This window comes from Heptranchias perlo, unplaced genomic scaffold, assembly GCF_035084215.1.
Source record: "Heptranchias perlo isolate sHepPer1 unplaced genomic scaffold, sHepPer1.hap1 HAP1_SCAFFOLD_531, whole genome shotgun sequence".
Classification (NCBI taxonomy): Eukaryota; Metazoa; Chordata; class Chondrichthyes; order Hexanchiformes; family Hexanchidae; genus Heptranchias; species Heptranchias perlo.
This window is the reverse complement of record NW_027139550.1, coordinates 129,194-148,305: the sequence shown is the minus strand read 5'-3', so window position 1 is coordinate 148,305 and position 19,112 is coordinate 129,194. Positions and strand designations below refer to the sequence as shown.

At 49.5% G+C, this 19,112-nt stretch overlaps 1 protein-coding gene across 1 annotated transcript; it reads left to right on the top strand.

Annotated features, from left to right (window-relative positions):
* Nucleotides 1–5,618: 5,618 nt before the first annotated feature.
* On the top strand, nt 5,619–17,055 carry LOC137315074 (adhesive plaque matrix protein-like). The gene is made up of 3 exons (XM_067980018.1): nt 5,619–6,550; nt 6,671–7,540; nt 16,944–17,055. Exons 1-3 carry the CDS (start codon nt 5,619–5,621, stop codon nt 17,053–17,055), a joined length of 1,914 nt encoding a protein of 637 aa, XP_067836119.1.
* The last annotated feature ends 2,057 nt before the right edge of the window (nt 17,056–19,112 follow it).

Here is a 19,112-nt window from a genome sequence, read left to right as displayed (position 1 = left end):
GCCCCTCTCTCTCCCAATGCCCCCTCTCTCTCCCAATGCCCCCTCTCTCTCCCAATGCCCCCTCTCTCTCCCAATGCCCCCTCTCTCCCACTGCCCTCCTCTCTCCCACTGCCCTCCTCTCTCCCACTGCCCCCCTCTCTCCCAATGCCCTCTCTCTCCCAATGCCCCCCTCTCTCCCAATGCCCCCTCTCTCCCACTGCCCTCTCTCTCTCCCACTGTCCTCTCTCTCTCCCGATGCCCCCTCTCTCTCCCGATGCCCCCTCTCTCTCCCGATGCCCCCTCTCTCTCCCGATGCCCCCACTCTCTCCCGATGCCCCCCTCTCTCCCACTGCCCCCCTCTCTCCCAATGCCCTCACTCTCCCAATGCCCTCTCTCTCCTAATGCCCTCTCTCTCCCAATGCCCTCTCTCTCCCAATGCCCTCTCTCTCTCAATGCCCCCTCTCTCTCCCAATGCCCCCTCTCTCTCCCAATGCCCCCTCTCTCTCCCAATGCCCCCTCTCTCCCACTGCCCCCCTCTCTCCCAATGCCCTCTCTCTCCCAATGCCCCCCTCTCTCCCAATGCCCCCCTCTCTCCCAATGCCCTCTCTCTCTCCCACTGCCCTCTCTCTCTCCCACTGCCCTCTCTCTCTCCCACTGCCCTCTCTCTTTCCCGATGCCCCCTCTCTCTCCCGATGCCCCCTCTCTCTCCCACTGCCCCCCTCTCTCCCAATGCCCTCACTCTCCCAATGCCCTCACTCTCCCAATGCCCTCACTCTCCCAATGCCCTCTCTCTCCCAATGCCCTCTCTCTCTCTCTCCCACTGCCCTCTCTCTCCCACTGCCCTCTCTCTCCCACTGCCCCCCTCTCTCCCAATGCCCTCTCTCTCCCAATGCCCGCTCTCTCTCCCACTGCCCTCTCTCTCTCCCACTGCCCTCTCTCTTTCCCGATGCCCTCTCTCTTTCCCGATGCCCCCTCTCCCCCAATGCCCCTCTCTCTCCCAATGCCCCTCTCTCTCCCAATGCCCCTCTCTCTCCCAATGACCCTCTCTCTCCCAATGCCCCTCTCTCTCCCAATGCCCCTCTCTCTCCCAATGCCCCCTCTCTCTCCCAATGCCCACTCTCTCTCCCAATGCCCCCTCTCTCTCACAATGCCCCCTCTCTCCCACTGCCCTCCTCTCTCCCACTGCCCCCATCTCTCCCAATGCCCTCTCTCTCCCAATGCTCTCTCTCTCCCAATGTCCCCCTCTCTCCCACTGCCCTCTCTCTCTCTCTCCCACTGCCCCCTCTCTCCCAATGCCCTCTCTCTCTCCCACTGCCCCCTCTCTCCCAATGCCCTCTCTCTCCCAATGCCCTCTCCCTCTCTCTCCAACTGCCCCCTCTCTCCCAATGCCCTCTCTCTCCCAATGCCCTCTCTCTCCCACTGCCCTCTCTCTCTCCCACTGCCCTCTCTCTCTCCCACTGCCCTCTCTCTCTCCCACTGCCCTCTCTCTCTCCCACTGCCCTCTCTCTCTCCCACTGCCCTCTCTCTCTCCCACTGCCCTCTCTCTCTCCCACTGCCCTCTCTCTTTCCCGATGCCCCCTCTCCCCCAATGCCCCTCTCTCTCCCAATGCCCCTCTCTCTCCCAATGCCCCCTCTCTCCCAATGCCCCCTCTCTCCCAATGCCCCCTCACTCCCACTGCCCTCTCACCCACTGCCCTCTCTCTCCCACTGCCCTCTCTCTCCCACTGCCCTCTCTCTCCCACTGCCCTCTCACCCACTGCCCTCTCTCTCCCACTGCCCTCTCTCTCCCACTGCCCGCTCTCTCCCAATGCCCCCCTCTCTCCCAATGCCCCCTCTCTCCCAATGCCCCCTCTCTCCCAATGCCCCCTCTCTCCCAATGCCCCCCTCTCTCCCAATGCCCCCCTCTCTCCCAATGCCCCCCTCTCTCCCAATGCCCCCCTCTCTCCCAATGCCCCCCTCTCTCCCAATGCCCCCCTCTCTCCCAATGCCCCCTCTCTCCCAATGCCCTCTCTCTCCCAATGCCCCCCTCTCTCCCAATGCCCTCTCTCTCTCCCACTGCCCTCTCTCTTTCCCGATGCCCCCTCTCTCTCCAGATGCCCCCCTCTCTCCCACTGCCCCCCTCTCTCCCACTGCCACTCTCCCTCCCACGGCCCTCTCTCCCTCCCACGGCCCTCTCTCCCTCCCACGGCCCTCTCTCCCTCCCACTGCCCTCTCTCTCTCCCACTGCCCTCTCTCTCTCCCACTGCCCTCTCTCTCTCCCACTGCCCTCTCTCTCTCCCACTGCCCTCTCTCTCTCCCACTGCCCCCTCTCTCCCATTGCCCCCTCTCTCCCAATGCCCCCCTCTCTCCCACTGCCCCCCTCTCTCCCACTGCCCCCCTCTCTCCCAATGCCCCCCTCTCTCCCAATACCCCCCTCTCTCCCAATGCCCCCCTCTCTCCCACTGCCCCCTCTCTCCCAATGTCCCCCTCTCTCCCACTGCCCTCCCTCCCTCCCACTGCCCTCCCTCCCTCCCACTGCCCTCCCTCCCTCCCACTGCCCTCCCTCTCTCCCACTGCCCTCCCTCTCTCCCACTGCCCTCCCTCTCTCCCACTGCCCTCTCTCTCTCCCAATGCCCTCTCTCTCTCTCTCTCTCTCCCAATGCCCTCTCTCTCTCTCTCCCAATGCCCCCTCTCTCTCTATCCCAAAGCCCCCTCTCTCTCTATCCCAAAGCCCCCTCTCTCTCTATCCCAATGCCCCCTCTCTTTCTATCCCAATGCCCCCTCTCTCTCTATCCCAATGCCCCCTCTCTCTCTATCCCAATGCCCCCTCTCTCTCTATCCCAATGCCCCCTCTCTCTATCCCAATCCCCCCTCTCTCTCTCCCAATGTCCATTCTCCTCCAATAACATCACGCTCTCCCAATGCCCTATCTCTCTCCCAATACCCCCTCTCTCTCTCTCCCAATTCCCCCTCTCTCTCTCTCCCAAAGCCCCCTCTCTCTCTATCCCAATGCCCCCTCTCTCTCTATCCCAATGCCCCCTCTCTCTCTATCCCAATGCCCCCTCTCTCTCTATCCCAATGCCCCCTCTCTCTCTATCCCAATGCCCCCTCTCTCTCTATCCCAATGCCCCCTCTCTCTCTCCCAATCCCCCCTCTCTCTCTCCCAATGTCCATTCTCCTCCAATAACATCGCGCTCTCCCAATGCCCTATCTCTCTCCCAATACCCCCTCTCTCTCTCTCCCAATACCCCCTCTCTCTCTCTCCCAATGCCCCCTCTCTCTCTATCCCAATGCCCCCTCTCTCTCTATCCCAATGCCCCTCTCTCTCTCTCCCAATGCCCCCTCTCTCTCTCCCAATGCCCTCTCTCTCTCTATCCCAATGCCCCTCTCTCTCTCTCCCAATGCCCTCTCTCTCTCTCCCAAAGCCCTCTCTCTCTCTCTCTCTCTCTCCCAATGCCCTCTCTCTCTCTCTCCCAATGCCCCCTCTCCCTCTCTCCCAATGCCCCCTCTCTCTCTCCCAATGCCCTCTCTCTCTCTCTCCCAAAGCCCTCTCTCTCTCTCTCTATCCCTATGCCCCCTCTCTCTCTCTCCCAATTCCCCCCCTCTCCCTCTCCCAATGCCCCTCTCTCTCTCTCCCAATGCCCCCTCTCTCTCTCTCCCAATGCCCTCTCTCTCTCTATCCCAATGCCCCTCTCTCTCTCTCCCAATGCCCTCTCTCTCTCTCTCTCCCAAAGCCCTCTCTCTCTCTCTCTCTCCCAATGCCCTCTCTCTCTCTCTCCCAATGCCCCCTCTCCCTCTCTCCCAATGCCCCCTCTCTCTCTCCCAATGCCCTCTCTCTCTCTCTCCCAAAGCCCTCTCTCTCTCTCTATCCCTATGCCCCCTCTCTCTCTCTCCCAATTCCCCCCCTCTCCCTCTCCCAATGCCCCCTCTCCCTCTCTCCCAATGCCCCCTCTCTCTCTCCCAATGCCCCCTCTCTCTCTCCCAAAGCCCTCTCTCTCTCTCTCTCTCTCTCCCAATGCCCTCTCTCTCTCTCTCCCAATGCCCCCTCTCCCTCTCTCCCAATGCCCCCTCTCTCTCTCCCAATGCCCTCTCTCTCTCTCTCCCAAAGCCCTCTCTCTCTCTCTCTCTCCCAATGCCCCCTCTCTCTCTCTCCCAATGCCCCCTCTCTCTCTATCCCAATGCCCCCTCTCTCTCTCCCAATGCCCTCTCTCTCTCTATCCCAATGCCCCTCTCTCTCTATCCCAATGCCCCCTCTCTCTCTCTCCCAATGCCCCCTCTCTCTCTATCCCAATGCCCCCTCTCTCTCTATCCCAATGCCCCCTCTCTCTCTATCCCAATGCCCTCTCTCTCTCTATCCCAATGCCCCCTCTCTCTCTATCCCAATGCCCCCTCTCTCTATCCCAATGCCCCCTCCCTCTCTCTCCCAATGCCCTCTCCCTCTCTCTCCCACTGCCCTCGCTCTCCCACTGCCCTCGCTCTCTCCCACTGCCCTCTCTCTCTCCCACTGCCCTCTCTCTTTCCCAATGCCCCCCTCACTCCCACTGCCCCCCTCACTCCCACTGCCCCCCTCACTCCCACTGCCCCCCCTCACTCCCACTGCCCCCCCTCACTCCCACTGCCCCCCCTCACTCCCACTGCCCCCCCTCACTCCCACTGCCCTCTCTCTCTCCCACTGCCCTCTCTCTCTCCCACTGCCCTCTCTCTCTCCCACTGCCCTCTCTCTCTCCCAGTGCCCCCTCTCTCTCTCCCAGTGCCCCCTCTCTCTCTCCCAGTGCCCCCTCTCTCTCTCCCAGTGCCCCCTCTCTCTCTCCCTGTGCCCCCTCTCTCTCTCCCTGTGCCCCCTCTCTCTCTCCCTGTGCCCCCTCTCTCTCCCTGTGCCCCCTCTCTCTCTCCCTGTGCCCCCTCTCTCTCTCCCTGTGCCCCCTCTCTCTCTCCCTGTGCCCCCTCTCTCTCTCTCCCTGTGCCCCCTCTCTCTCTCCCTGTGCCCTCTCTCTCTCTCCCTGTGCCCCCTCTCTCTCTCCCTGTGCCCCCTCTCTCTCCCAGTGCCCTCTCTCTCTACCTGTGCCCTCTCTCTCTCTCTCCCTGTGCCCCCTCTCTCTCTCCCTATGCCCCCTCTCTCTCTCCCTATGCCCTCTCACTATCCCTATAAATTGGCAGGGAGAGGGTGTGAAAGTGAGGAAGAGGATGGAGCTCTTACAGTGTGTACAAGACTCCTTTCTGACCCGGTTTATAAAGGTAAGAAGGTGGGAGGGACCTGTGCTGTATCGAGTGTTGGGAACTGAACCAGAGCCGATAAGAGAAGGAAACGTGGGACTATATCCAGGGAGTGGTGATCGGAATATAATATAGTTTATAATATTAGATCAGACAAAGACCCAAGTAACAGATTGGGAAAAAGACAACTGTGAGTGAATGAGGATGGAGCTAAAGGGGAGGTAAACTGGGAGAAATATTGACAAATAAAGAGGTACAAGGCCAAGAGGCATAACACCAAGAGGCAATATTTAAAGAGGCATAACGCCAAGAGGCAATCATTAAAGAGGCATAACGCCAAGAGGCAATCATTAAAGAGGCATAACACCAAGAGGCAATCTTTAAAGAGGCATAACACCAAGAGGCAATATTTAAAGAGATACAACGCCAAGAGGCAATCTTTAAAGATGGACAACGCCAAGAGGCAATATTTAAAGAGGTACAATGCCAAGAGGCAATCTTTAAAGAGATACAACGCCAAGAGGCAATCTTTAAAGAGATACAACGCCAAGAGGCAATCTTTAAAGAGGTACAAGGCCAAGAGGCAATATTTAAAGAGGTACAACACCAAGAGGCAATATTTAAAGAGGTACAACGCCAAGAGGCAATCTTTAAAGAGGTACAACACCAAGAGGCAATTTTTAAAGAGGTACAACACCAAGAGGCAATATTTAAAGAGGTACAACGCCAAGAGGCAATATTTAAAGAGGTACAACACCAAGAGGCAATTTTTAAAAAGGTACAACACCAAGAGGGAATATTTAAAGAGGTACAACACCAAGAGGCAATATTTAAAGAGGTACAACACCAAGAGGCAATCTTTAAAGAGGTACAACGCCAAGAGGCAATCTTTAAAGAGGTACAACGCCAAGAGGCAATCTTTAAAGAGGTACAACGCCAAGAGGCAATCTTTAAAGAGATACAACGCCAAGAGGCAATCTTTAAAGAGATACAACACCAAGAGGCAATCTTTAAAGAGATACAACGCCAAGAGGCAATCTTTAAAGAGATACAACACCAAGAGGCAATCTTTAAAGAGGGACAACACCAAGAGGCAATATTTAAAGAGGCATAACACCAAGAGGCAATATTTAAAGAGGCATAACACCAAGAGGCAATCTTTAAAGAGGCATAACACCAAGAGGCAGTCTTTAAAGAGGCATAACACCAAGAGGCAATCTTTAATGAGGTACAACGCCAAGAGGCAATCTTTAAAGAGATACAACACCAAGAGGCAATATTTAAAGAGGCATAACACCAAGAGGCAATCTTTAAAGAGGCATAACACCAAGAGGCAATCTTTAAAGAGGCATAACACCAAGAGGCAATCTTTAAAGAGGTACAACACCAAGAGGCAATATTTAAAGTGATACAACGCCAAGAGGCAATCTTTAAAGAGGTACAACACCAAGAGGCAATATTTAAAGTGATACAACACCAAGAGGCAATCTTTAAAGAGGTACAACGCCAAGAGGCAATATTTAAAGAGGTACAACGCCAAGAGGCAATATTTAAAGAGGTACAACACCAAGAGGCAATATTTAAAGAGATACAACGCCAAGAGGCAATATTTAAAGAGATACAACGCCAAGAGGCAATCTTTAAAGAGATACAACGCCAAGAGGCAATATTTAAAGAGATACAACGCCAAGAGGCAATCTTTAAAGAGATACAACGCCAAGAGGCAATATTTAAAGAGATACAACGCCAAGAGGCAATATTTAAAGAGATACAACGCCAAGAGGCAATATTTAAAGAGGTACAACGCCAAGAGGCAATATTTAAAGAGGTACAACGCCAAGAGGCAATATTTAAAGAGATACAACGCCAAGAGGCAATATTTAAAGAGGGACAACGCCAAGAGGCAATATTTAAAGAGGTACAACGCCAAGAGGCAATATTTAAAGAGGTACAACGCCAAGAGGCAATATTTAAAGAGGGACAACACCAAGAGGCAATATTTAAAGAGATACAACGCCAAGAGGCAATATTTAAAGAGATACAACGCCAAGAGGCAATATTTAAAGAGGGACAACACCAAGAGGCAATATTTAAAGAGATACAACGCCAAGAGGCAATGTTTAAAGAGATACAATGCCAAGAGGCAATATTTAAAGAGGGACAACACCAAGAGGCAATATTTAAAGAGGTACAATACCAAGAGGCAATATTTAAAGAGATACAACGCCAAGAGGCAATATTTAAAGAGGGACAACACCAAGAGGCAATATTTAAAGAGATACAACGCCAAGAGGCAATGTTTAAAGAGATACAACGCCAAGAGGCAATATTTAAAGAGGTACAACACCAAGAGGCAATATTTAAAGAGGTACAACTCCAGGATGCTTCCCGTGTCCTGGACAACCACATGTGCGGGGAGTGTCGTCAGCTGGTGGAGCTCGAGCTCTGGGTTTTGGACCTTGAGCAGCAGCTGGCGTCACTGCAGTGCATCTGCGAGGCTGACAGTTTCGTGGATGGCACGTTTCAGAAGGTGGTCACCCCGCAGATTAAGAGAGTGCAGGCAGAGAGGGACTGGGTGACCGCGAGACAGACAAGGAGGTCCAGGCAGGTAGAGCAGGAGTCCCTGAGGGCATCTCACTCTCCAACCGGTATTCAGTTCTGGGTACTGGTGGGGGGAGAGGGATCCTCTGGGGAGTGCAGCCAGAGCCAAGACCAGAGCACCATGGGTGGCTCAGCTGTACAGGGGGTGAGGAGAAAGGTTGAGAGAGCGATAGTGATAGGGGATTCTATAGCTAGGGGAGCAGACAGGCGTTTCTGCAGCCGCAAACGTGATTCCAGGATGGTATGTTGCCTCCCTGGTGCCAGGGTCATGGATGTCACTGAGTGGCTGCAGGACATTCTGAAGGGGGAAGGTGAACAGCCAGAGGTCCTGGTCCATATCGGTACCAATAACATAGGTAAAAAGAGGGATGTGGTCCTGCAAGCAGAATATAAGGAGTGAGGAAATAAATTAAAAAGCAGGACCTCAAGGGTAGTAATCTCAGGATTACTCCCAGAGCCACGCGCAAGTGAATATAGGAATCGGAGAATAGACCAGATGAATGCGTGGCTGGAGGTTTGGTGCAGGAGAGAGGGAGTTAGATTCCTGAGGAATTAGGACCGATTCTGGGGAAGGTGGGACCTGTACAAGCCGGATGGATTGCACCTCAACAGATCTGGGACTAATATCCTCGCAGTGGGGTTTGCTACTGCTGTTGGGGAGGGTTTAAACTCGAGTGGCAGGGGGATGGGAACCTGAGCGGGGAGTCAGAAGAGAGTAAAGTTGAGAGCAGCAAGAGAGGGGAAGACCCAGGGGAAATTTACAATACAAATAGTACAAACAGTTGTTCAAGAACAAGTGAAAGGGAAAAGGGAAAGGGAAAAGGAATAAATGGGTCTTTTTCCGGATGGCAGGCAGTGACTAGTGGGGTACCGCAGGGATCAGTGCTTGGGCCCCAGCTATTCACAATATATATCAATGATTTGGATGAGGGAACTAAATGTAATATTTCCAAGTTTGCAGACGACACAAAGCTGGGGTGGAATGTGAGCTGTGAGGAGGATGCAAAGAGGCTCCAATGTGATTTAGACAAGTTGGGTGAGTGGGCAAGAACATGGCAGATGCAGTATAACGTGAATAAATGTGAGGTTATCCACTTTGGTTGTAAAAACAGAAAGACAGATTATTATCTGAATGGTGATAGATTGGGAAAAGGGGAGGTGCAACGAGACCTGGGTGTCCTTGTACACCAGTCGCTGAAAACGAGCATTCAGGTGCAGCAAGCAGTTAGGAAGGTGATTGGTATGTTGGCCTTCATTGCAAGAGGATTTGAGTACAGGAATAGGGATGTCTTACTGCAGTTATACAGGGCCTTGGTGAGACCACATCTGGAGTATTGTGTGCAGTTTTGGTCTCCTTATCTGAGGAAGGATGTACTCGCCATGGAGGGAGTGCAACGAAGGTTTACCAGACTGATTCCTGGGATGGCAGGATGAGGAGAGATTGGGTTGACTAGGCCTATATTCACTAGAGTTTAGAAGAATGAGAGGTGATCTCATCGAAACATATAAAATTCTAACAGGACTAGACAGACTAGATGCAGGGAGGATGTTCCCGATGGCTGGGGAGTCCAGAACCAGGGGTCACAGTCTCAGGATACGGGGTATGTCATTTAGAACCGAGATGAGGAGAAATTTCTTCACTCAGAGGGTGGTGAACCTGTGGAATTCTCTACCACAGAAGGCAGTGGAGGCCAAGTCATTAGATGTATTCAAGAAGGAGATAGATATATTCCTTAATGCTAAAGGGATCAAGGGATATGCGGAAAAAGCGGGAACAGGGTACTGAGTTAGACGATCAGCCATGATCATTTTGAATGGTGGAGCAGGCCCGAAGGGCCGAATGGCCTACTCTTGCTCCTATTTTCTATGTTTCTATATTTCTACGACCTCACGCTCACCTACATTGAAATTTCAAAATTTGCAGATGACACAAAACTTGGAAGTGTTGTAAGCAGTGCCACAGAGACTCTCCCTTAGCTCAGCTCTCCTGCTCTCGGTCATCCACTTTGGACCTAAAAAGGAGAGATCAGAGTACTTGCTAAATGGTGAAAAGCTCAAAACAGTGGAGGTCCAAAGAGACTTAGGGGTCCATGTACATAAATCATCAAAATGTCATAGACAGGTACAGAAAATAATCAAAAAGGCTAATGGAATGCTGGCCTTTCAATCCAGAGGACGAGAATACAAGTGGTAGACGTTATGCTGCAGGTATACAAAGCCCTGGTTAGACCACACCTGGAGTACTGGGTTCAGTTCTGGGCACCGCACCTCAGGAAGGATATAATGGCCTTGGAGGGAGTGCAGCGCAGATTTACTAGAATGATACCTGGAGTCTAAGGGTTAAATTACGAGGAGAGATTACACAAACTAGGGTTGTATTCCCTGGAATTTAGAAGATTAAGGAGTGATTTGATCGAAGTTTTCGAGATATTAAGGGGAACTGATAGGGTGGATAGAGAGAAACTATTTCCACTGGTTGGGGAGTCCAGGACTAGGGGACATGGTCTAAAAATTAGAGCCAGGACTTTCAGGAGTGAAGTTAGGAAACACTTCTACACACAGAGGGTGGTCGAAGTTTGGAACTCTCTTCCACAAACCGCAGTTGATGCGAGCTCAATTGTTCATTTTAAATCTGAGATTGATCGATTTTTGTTAACCAAGGTATTGAGGGATATGGGGCTAAGGCGGGTATATGGAGTTAGGTCACAGGTCAGTCATGATCTCATTGAATGGCGGAACAGGCTCGAGGGGCTGAATGGCCCACTCCTGTTCCTATGTTCCTCTCCATGTAACTGAAGTCCCTCATCCATTCTAGTAAATCTCTTCTGCACCCTCTCTAAGGCCTTGACATTCTTCCTAAAGCTGCTGAGAGTTTGGTACGTGTGGGAGTTTAAGGGTTAATCTCTTTAAAATCTAGTGCATATTACTTTCAACTATTTAAGTTCAATTTTAAAGTTTAAATTTTTAAGTTTCTGTCAGGCTTCAGCAGAGAGAGCTGCTGTAGCAATTTAATTGGTTAGCGAGATTAAACTGGTACTTGAAGGTGGGGCAGGCCTGACTCATCTGAGTCACAAACTGGAGAAATACAGCACAGTGTGAGCTGCTGAGAATTTGGTAAGTGTGGGAGTTCAGTGCAGTGGGGGAAGGAGGTGCTGCTTTGCCTTGCTTTTCCGACCTTTTTCCCCAGAGCGGCAGTGGACCTGAGAGTCGAAGACTGAGATTGGGGAATAAAAGCAGCAGCAGACCTGCAACAAGAGACAACTACTGTGCGACGTCACAGGTGAGTCAGGAGAGTCTGAGAGGTGAGCACAGTATAAAAGGAGAGACCCAGAGCGGGAGGAGAGTCTGAGAGTCCAAGGCAAGTCATGGCAGCACAGCTCGCACCCGTGATCTGCTCCTCCTGCACTATGTGGGAAGTCATGGACACGACCGGTGTCCCTGGCGACCATGTGTGCAGGAAGTGTGTCCAGCTGCAGCTACTGGCTAACCGTCTTTCGGAGCTGGAGCTGCGGGTGGATTCACTGTGGAGCATCCGCGATGCTGAGATTATCGTGGATAGCACGTTCAGTGAGGTGGCCACACCACAGGCAAAGATTACGCAGGCAGAAAGGAAATGGGTGACTGCCAGGCAGAGCAAAAGGACTCGGCAGGTAGAGCAGGAGTCCCCTGGGGCCATCTCCCTCTCAAACAGATATTCTGCTTTAGATACTGTTGGGGGAGATGGCTTATCGGGGAAAGCAGCAAGAGCCAGGTTCGGGGCACCACGGGTGGCTCTGCTGCACAGGAGGGGAGGAAGAAGAGTGGCAGGGCTATAGTGATAGGGGATTCAATTGTAAGGGGAACAGATAGGCATTTCTGCGGCCGCAAATGTGACTCCAGGATGGTATGTTGCCTCCCTGGTGCTAGAGTCAAGGATGTCACGCCCATATTGGTACCAACGACATAGGTTAAAAAAAGGGATGGGGTCCTGCAAGGTGAATTTCAGGAGTTAGGAGATAAATTAAAAAGCAGGACTTCAAAGGTAGTGATCTCAGGATTACTACCAGTGCCACGTGCTAGTGAGTATAGGAACAGGAGAATAGACAGGATGAATGCGTGGCTGCAGGGATGGTGTAGGAGGGAGGGATTTAGATTCCTGGGACATTGGGACCAGTTCTGGGAAAGGTGGGACCTGTACAAGCGGGACGGGTTACACCCGAACAGGACCGGGACCAATGTCCTCGCGGGGGTGTTTGCTAGTGCTGTTGGGGAAGGTTTAAACTAGAGTGGCAGGGGGATGGGAACCTGAGCGGGGAGTCAGAAGGGAATAAAGTTGAGAGCAGCAAGAGAGGGGAAGACCCAGGGGAAATCTACAATACAAATAGTACAAACAGTTGTTCAAGAACAAGAGAAAGGGAAAAGCGTAGAGCAGCGGAAAGAAAGTGTACTTTAGACACGACAGATAAAATAAAAACTAGAAGGTGTAAGGCGATTAACCCAGCATCAAAGCTGTGGCAGGGGGTTGGGAACCTGAGCAGGGAGACAGAGGAAAGCGTGTCAGGAAGGGACAGAAGGTATGGAGTAAAAGGTAAAGTGTTAAAAAAGGAAAAAGCAGGAACTAAGTGTCACAAAACATATTTGAAAGTTCTTTATCTGAATGCACGTAGCATTCGTAACAAAATGGACGAGTTAACGGCACAAATAACTACGTATGGGTGTGATCTTGTGGCCATTACAGAAACATGGCTGCAGGGTGACAACGACTGGGAATTAAATATGCCAGGGTATTTAACAATCAGGAAGGACAGGCAGGAAGGAAGGGGAGGTGGGGTGGCTATGTTAATAAAGGAAGGAATCACTGTAATACAGAGAAATGATATTGGGACAAAGGATCAGGATAATGAAACAGTTTGGGTAGAGATAAGGAATAATAAGGGGAAAAACACTAGTGGGCGTAGTATATAGGCCTCCTAATAGTTGCAACTCTGCTGGAAGAAGTATTAATCAGGAAATAGTCGGGGCATGTAATAAGGGAACAGCTATAATTATGAGGGATTTTAACTATCATATTAACTGGACAAATCAAATAGGGCAGGGCAGCCTTGAGGAAGAGTTTATTGAGTGTATTAGGGATGGATTCCTTGAGCAGTGTGTAACTGATCCTACAAGGGGGCAAGCAACCTTGGACCTGGTCCTGTGTAATGAGCCAAGATTAATTAATAATGTCCTAGTTAAGGATCCCCTTGGAATGAGTGACCATAACATGGTTACATTCCATATCCAATTAGAGGGTGAGAAGGTTCATTCTCAAACAAGTGTACTGAGCTTGAATAAAGGAGACTATGATGGTATGAGAGCGGAATTGATTAAAGTGGACTGGGAAAATAGATTAAAGGGTAAGACGGTACATGAGCAGTGGTGTTCATTCAAGGAGTTATTTTACAACTTTCAAAATAAATATATTCCACTGAGGAAAAAAGGGTGTAAAAGAAATGACAGCCATCCGTGGCTAAGTAAAGAAATCAAAGCTAGTATCCGACTAAAAACAAGGACACATAAGGTAGCCAAACTTAGTGGGAGGATAGAAGATTGGGAAGTCTTCAAAAGACAGCAAAAAGTAACGAAAGGATTGATTAAGAAAGGGAAGATAGATTATGAAAATAAATTAGCAAAAAATATAAAAACAGATAGCAAGAGATTCTATAGTTATATAAAAAGAAAAAGGGTGGCTAAGGCAAATGTAGGTCCCTTAGAGGATGAGACCGGGAAATTAATGGTGGGAAACATGGAGATGGCAAAAATGCTGAACAAATATTTTGTTTCAGTCTTTACGGTAGAGGACACTAAGAATATCCCAACACTGGACAAACAGGGGGCTCTGGGGGGGAGGAGCTAAATACGATTAAAATCACTAAGGAATTGGTACTCAGTAAATTAATGGGCCTCAAAGCGGATAAATCCCCTGGACCTGATGGCTTCCATCCTAGGGTCTTGAGGGAAGTGGCAGTAGGGATTGTGGATGCTTTGGTAATAATTTTCCAAAATTCTCTGGACTCGGCAAAGGTCCCGGCAGATTGGAAAACTGCTAATGTAACACCCATATTTAAAAAGGGTAGTAGGCAGAAGGCTGGAAATTATAGACCAGTTAGCCTAACAACTGTGGTGGGTAAAATTTTGAAGTCTATTATTAAGGAGACAGTAGCAGAACATTTGGATAAACATAATTTAATAGGACAAAGTCAGCATGGCTTTATGAAGGGGAAGTCATGTCTGACAAATTTGCTTGAGTTCTTTGAGGAAATAACGTACAGGGTGGATAAAGGGGAACCAGTGGACATAGTGTATTTAGACTTCCAGAAGGCATTCGACAAGGTGCCACATAAAAGATTATTGCTCAAGATAAAGAATCACTGGATTGGGGGTAATATTCTGGCATGGGTGGAGGATTGGTTATCTAACAGGAAGCAGAGAGTTGGGATAAATGGTTCATTCTCGGACTGGCAACCAGTAGCCAGTGGTGTTCCGCAGGGGTCGGTGCTGGGTCCCCAACTCTTTACAATCTATATTAACGATTTGGAGGAGGGGACCGAGTGTAACATATCAAAGTTTGCAGATGATACAAAGATGGGAGGGAAAGTAGAGAGTGAGGAGGACATAAAAAACCTACAAGGGGATATAGACAGGCTGGGTGAGTGGGCGGAGATTTGGCAGATGCAATACAATATTGGAAAATGTGAGGTTATGCACTTTGGCAGGAAAAATCAGAGAGCAAGTTATTATCTTAATGGCGAGAAACTGGAAAGTACTGCAGTGCAAAGGGATCTGGGAGCCCTAGTGCAAGAAGATCAAAAAGTTAGTATGCAGGTGCAGCAGGTGATCAAGAAGGCCAACGGAATGTTGGCTTTTATTGCTCGGGGGATAGAATATAAAAACAGGGAGGTATTGCTGCAGTTATATAAGGTATTGGTGAGACCGCACCTGGAATACTGCATACAGTTTTGGTCTCCATACTTAAGAAAAGACATACTTGCTCTCAAGGCAGTACAAAGAAGGTTCACTCGGTTAATCCCGGGGATGAGGGGGTGGACATATGAGGAGAGGTTGAGTAGATTGGGACTCTACTCATTGGAGTTCAGAAGAATGAGAGGCGATCTTATTGAAACATATAAGATTGTGAAGGGGCTTGATCGGGTGGATGCGGTAAGGATGTTCCCAAGGATGGGTGAAACTAGAACTAGGGGGCATAATCTTAGAATAAGGGGCTGCTCTTTCAAAACTGAGATGAGGAGAAACTTCTTCACTCAGAGGGTAGTAGGTCTGTGGAATTTGCTGCCCCAGGAAGCTGTGGAAGCTACATCATTAAATAAATTTAAAACAGAAATCGACAGTTTCCGAGAAGTAAAGGGAATTAGGGGTTACGGGGAGCGGGCAGGAAATTGGACATGAATTTAGATTTGAGGTTCGGATCAGATCAGCCATGATCTTATTGAATGGCGGAGCAGGCTCGAGGGGCCGATTGGCCTACTCCTGCTCCTATTTCTTATGTTCTTATGTTCTGAAATGTGGTGCCCAGAATTGAACACAATACTCCAGCTGAGGCTTAACCATTGTTTCATAAAGGTTTAGCATAACTGCCTTGCTTTTATGCCTCTGTTAGTAAAGCCCAGGATCCCATAAGCTTTTTTAACAGGCTTCTCAACTTGATCTGCCACCTTCAAAGATTTGTGTATGTGCACCCCCAGGTCTCTCTGTTCCTGCACCCCCTTTAAAATTGTACCATTTAGTTTATATTGCCTCTCCTCATTCTTAAAAACATAGAAACATAGGAAATAGGAGCAGGAGTAGGCCATTCGGCCCTTCGAGCCTGCTCCGCCATTCAATATGATCATGGCTGATCCTCTATCTCAGTACCATATTCCTGCTCTCTCCCCATACCCCTTGATGCCTTTTGTGTCTAGAAATCTATCTAGCTCCTTCTTAAATATATTCAGTGACTTGGCCTCCACAACCCTCTGTGGTAGAGAATTCCACAGGTTCACCACGCTCTGAGTGAAGAAATTTCTCCTCATCTCAGTCCTAAATATCCTACCCCCTATCCTGAGACTGTGACCCCTGGTTCTGGACCCCCCCAGCCAGGGGAAACATCCTCCCTGCATCCAGTCTGTCTAGCCCTGTCAGAATTTAAATGTTTCAATGAGATCCCCTCTCATTCTTCTAAACTCGAGTAAATACAGGCCGAGTCGACTCAATCTCTCCTCATATGACAGTCCTGCCATCCCAGGGATCAGTCTGGTGAACAAGGCAAGGCAAGCCCGTACACAGCAACAGGGAGTGAGAATCCCTACGTGGTCAGTTTTCAGTAAAATATTAAAATGTCTACGTGGCAAAGAAGCAGAATGCAAAATGGTTAGAAAGTGTTAATTAGTTAGTAACTGAGATTGGTACAGGTGGCCTGGCCTCCTGCTGGGCCATATGTTTGCGTAGTCAGCAGGTTTGCATTGTCTTAGCAATGTAGAGTCTTTGATGTGATTCAAGGACTGGTCTGAATGTCTCCATGTTTATGGCAGATCAATATAGGTAACGAGCTTAGCCAAAGTTGAAAGACATTCCAGGTTGGGAGATAAGGAACAGAAGGAACAGGGAAGAACATTGCAATTTGGAAGGTGAGGAAGTATCCCCTTTGATGTCTAACAGCAGCATGGTCAGCACATGGACGATCTATGATTGGCCGGAAATAATGTAACCTCGCATGGCAACCTATGCCCGGCTTATGATTGGTGTTGACCCTCGTTAAGTATGTTCCAACCCTATTGATTTGTATAAAAACGTGTGGATTTCTGTATGTTTTTGTTCTTGCTCTGCCAGCATAGAGGGACTCTATCAGGAGTCCAAATCAATGCTGCAGACTAAGAACCCTGCTATTAAAGATGTGCTGAACTTTAAAATGTATTCGACTTCAGTTTTTACTGAACCAGACTGAGGGGAAAGAATCCGGATCGTCATTAGCAGACAGCCATTGGAGGAGGACCAGTCCTGCAGTTTTAAACCATCTTTCCCTCCTTCCCTTCTCACTTAAAGTTCATCCTTCCACATGATGCAGGACAAATTTTTGCTGCTTTCAGAAGCCAACCATCTGTGTCTGCTCACCTATGCCACTAAATGCAAACTCTAGGCCCTCTTTTCCATTTCAGCTCCAGAACATCACTCAGCCCTCAGGAAGCAGATGATGATGATGATGAAGAGGGCAGCATTGCAAAACAGGAATCGTCACCTTACACTCGTAGACACCAGCTCAGAAACTAGCACCACATATGGTTCAGAAGATAGGCTCGAAGGATTTGCATGTGGAAGGGCAGGGGGTTAAGATGGACCAGGAAGCATCTCGCCAGAGGGGGAAGCTCACATCTTAGCCCCGTTGCGCAGGGTACAGATGGGAGTGCATCATACATAAGATTGATGGCAATTCACAGGGACCTCCCAAATGCAGTGGGCTGCCTACCAGCAAGCTTGTGCACAATGTCAGAGAGCATGGAGGAGTCCAGCTCCAACTTGTGTGCTGTCTTTGCTCACGGCATTGAGACCATGCAGTCAAACATGGAGCTTGTGGTCAGCTCTTTGAGCACTGAAGGGGACCCACGGCAATGGAGCCTCTGATGACAACTCTAACAAGTTTGATGGAAGCTCTGTGCTGCCACCTTGGCTCTGGGGCCGAGCACCTCCTCTGCTTTACAAAGTCTGAAGGAGAGCTTGGAAAGGGGCTCCCTGCAGGCCTGGATTCCGTTCTTATGTAGAGCAGTGGGAATGCTGAGATTCAGACCCTGAGAGTGGCTTCTGACCTAAATGTATCACTTCACACTTCTCTGTGTTAAATTTTATCTGCCATGTGTCTGCCCATTTCACCAGTCTGTCTCTGTCCTCCTGAAGTCTGTTACTATCCTCCACATTGTTTACTACATTTCCGAGTTTCATATCATCTGCAAACTTTGAAATTATACCCTCTATACCCAAGTCTAGGTCAGTAATATATATTAAAAAGAGCAGTGGTCCTAATACTGACCCCTGGGGAACACCACTGTAAACTTCCTCTAGCCTGAAAAACAACCGTTCACCACTGCTCTCTGCTTCCTGTCCTTTAGCCAATTTTGTATCCACCCTGCCACTGACCCTTTAATCCCTATGGTATGAAAGTCCATATACACAACATCAACCGCACTACCCTCATTAACCCTCTCCGTTACTTCATCAAAGAACTCAATCAAGTTAGTCCAACACGATTTGCCTTTAACAAATCCATCCTGACTTGCAGCCCATACTTTTTTAAGCACCTCAATTTTAAAATTCTCACCCTTGTTTTCAAATCCCTCAGTGACCTCGCCCCTCCCTATCTCTGTAACCTCCTCCAGCCCTACAACCCTCCGAGATCTCTGCACTCCTCCAATTCTGGCCTCTTGTCCATTCCCGATTTTAATCGCTCCACCATTGGCGGCCGTGCCTTCAGCTGCCTAGACCCTGAGCTCTATAATTCCCTCCCCAAACCTCTCCGTCTCTCCACCTCTCTCTCCTCCTTTAAGATGCTCCTTAAAACGTCCCTCTTTGACTTGTCCCAATATCTCCTTAAGTGGTTCAGTGTCAAATTCTGTTTGATAATTGACTCAATGGCAGGAAGCAGGGTGACGGGTGTTTTTGTGACTGGAAGGCTGTTTCCAGTGGGGTCCTGCAGGGCTCAGTACTCGGTCCCTTGCTTTTTGTGATATATATTAATGATTTAGGCTTTAATGTAGGGGGTTTGATCATGAAGTTTGCAGATGATACAAAAATTGGCCGTGTGGTTGATAGTGAGGAGGAAAGCTGTAGACTGCAGGAAGATATCAATGGACTGGTCGGGTGGGCAGAAAAGTGGCAAATGGAGTTCAATCCAGAGAAGTGTGAGGTAATGCATTTGGGGAGGGCAAACAAGGCAAGGGAATACACAATAAATGGGAGGATACTGAGAGGTGTAGAGGAAGTGAGGGACCTTGGAGTACATGTCCACAGATCCCTGAAGGTAGCAGGTCAGGTAGATAAGGTGGTTAAGAAGGCATATGGGATACTTTCCTTTATTAGCCGAGGCACAGAATGTATGAGCAGGGATGTTATGCTGGAACTGTATAAAACACTAGTTAGACCACAGCTTGAGTACTGTGTACAGTTCTGGTCACCACATTACAGGAATGATGTGATTGCACTAGAGAGGGTGCAGAGGAGATTTACGAGGATGTTGCCAGGACTGGAGAATTTTAGCTATGAGGAAAGATTGGATAGGCTGGGGTTGTTTTCTTTGGAACCGAGGAGGCTGAGGGGTGATTTAATTGAGGTGTACA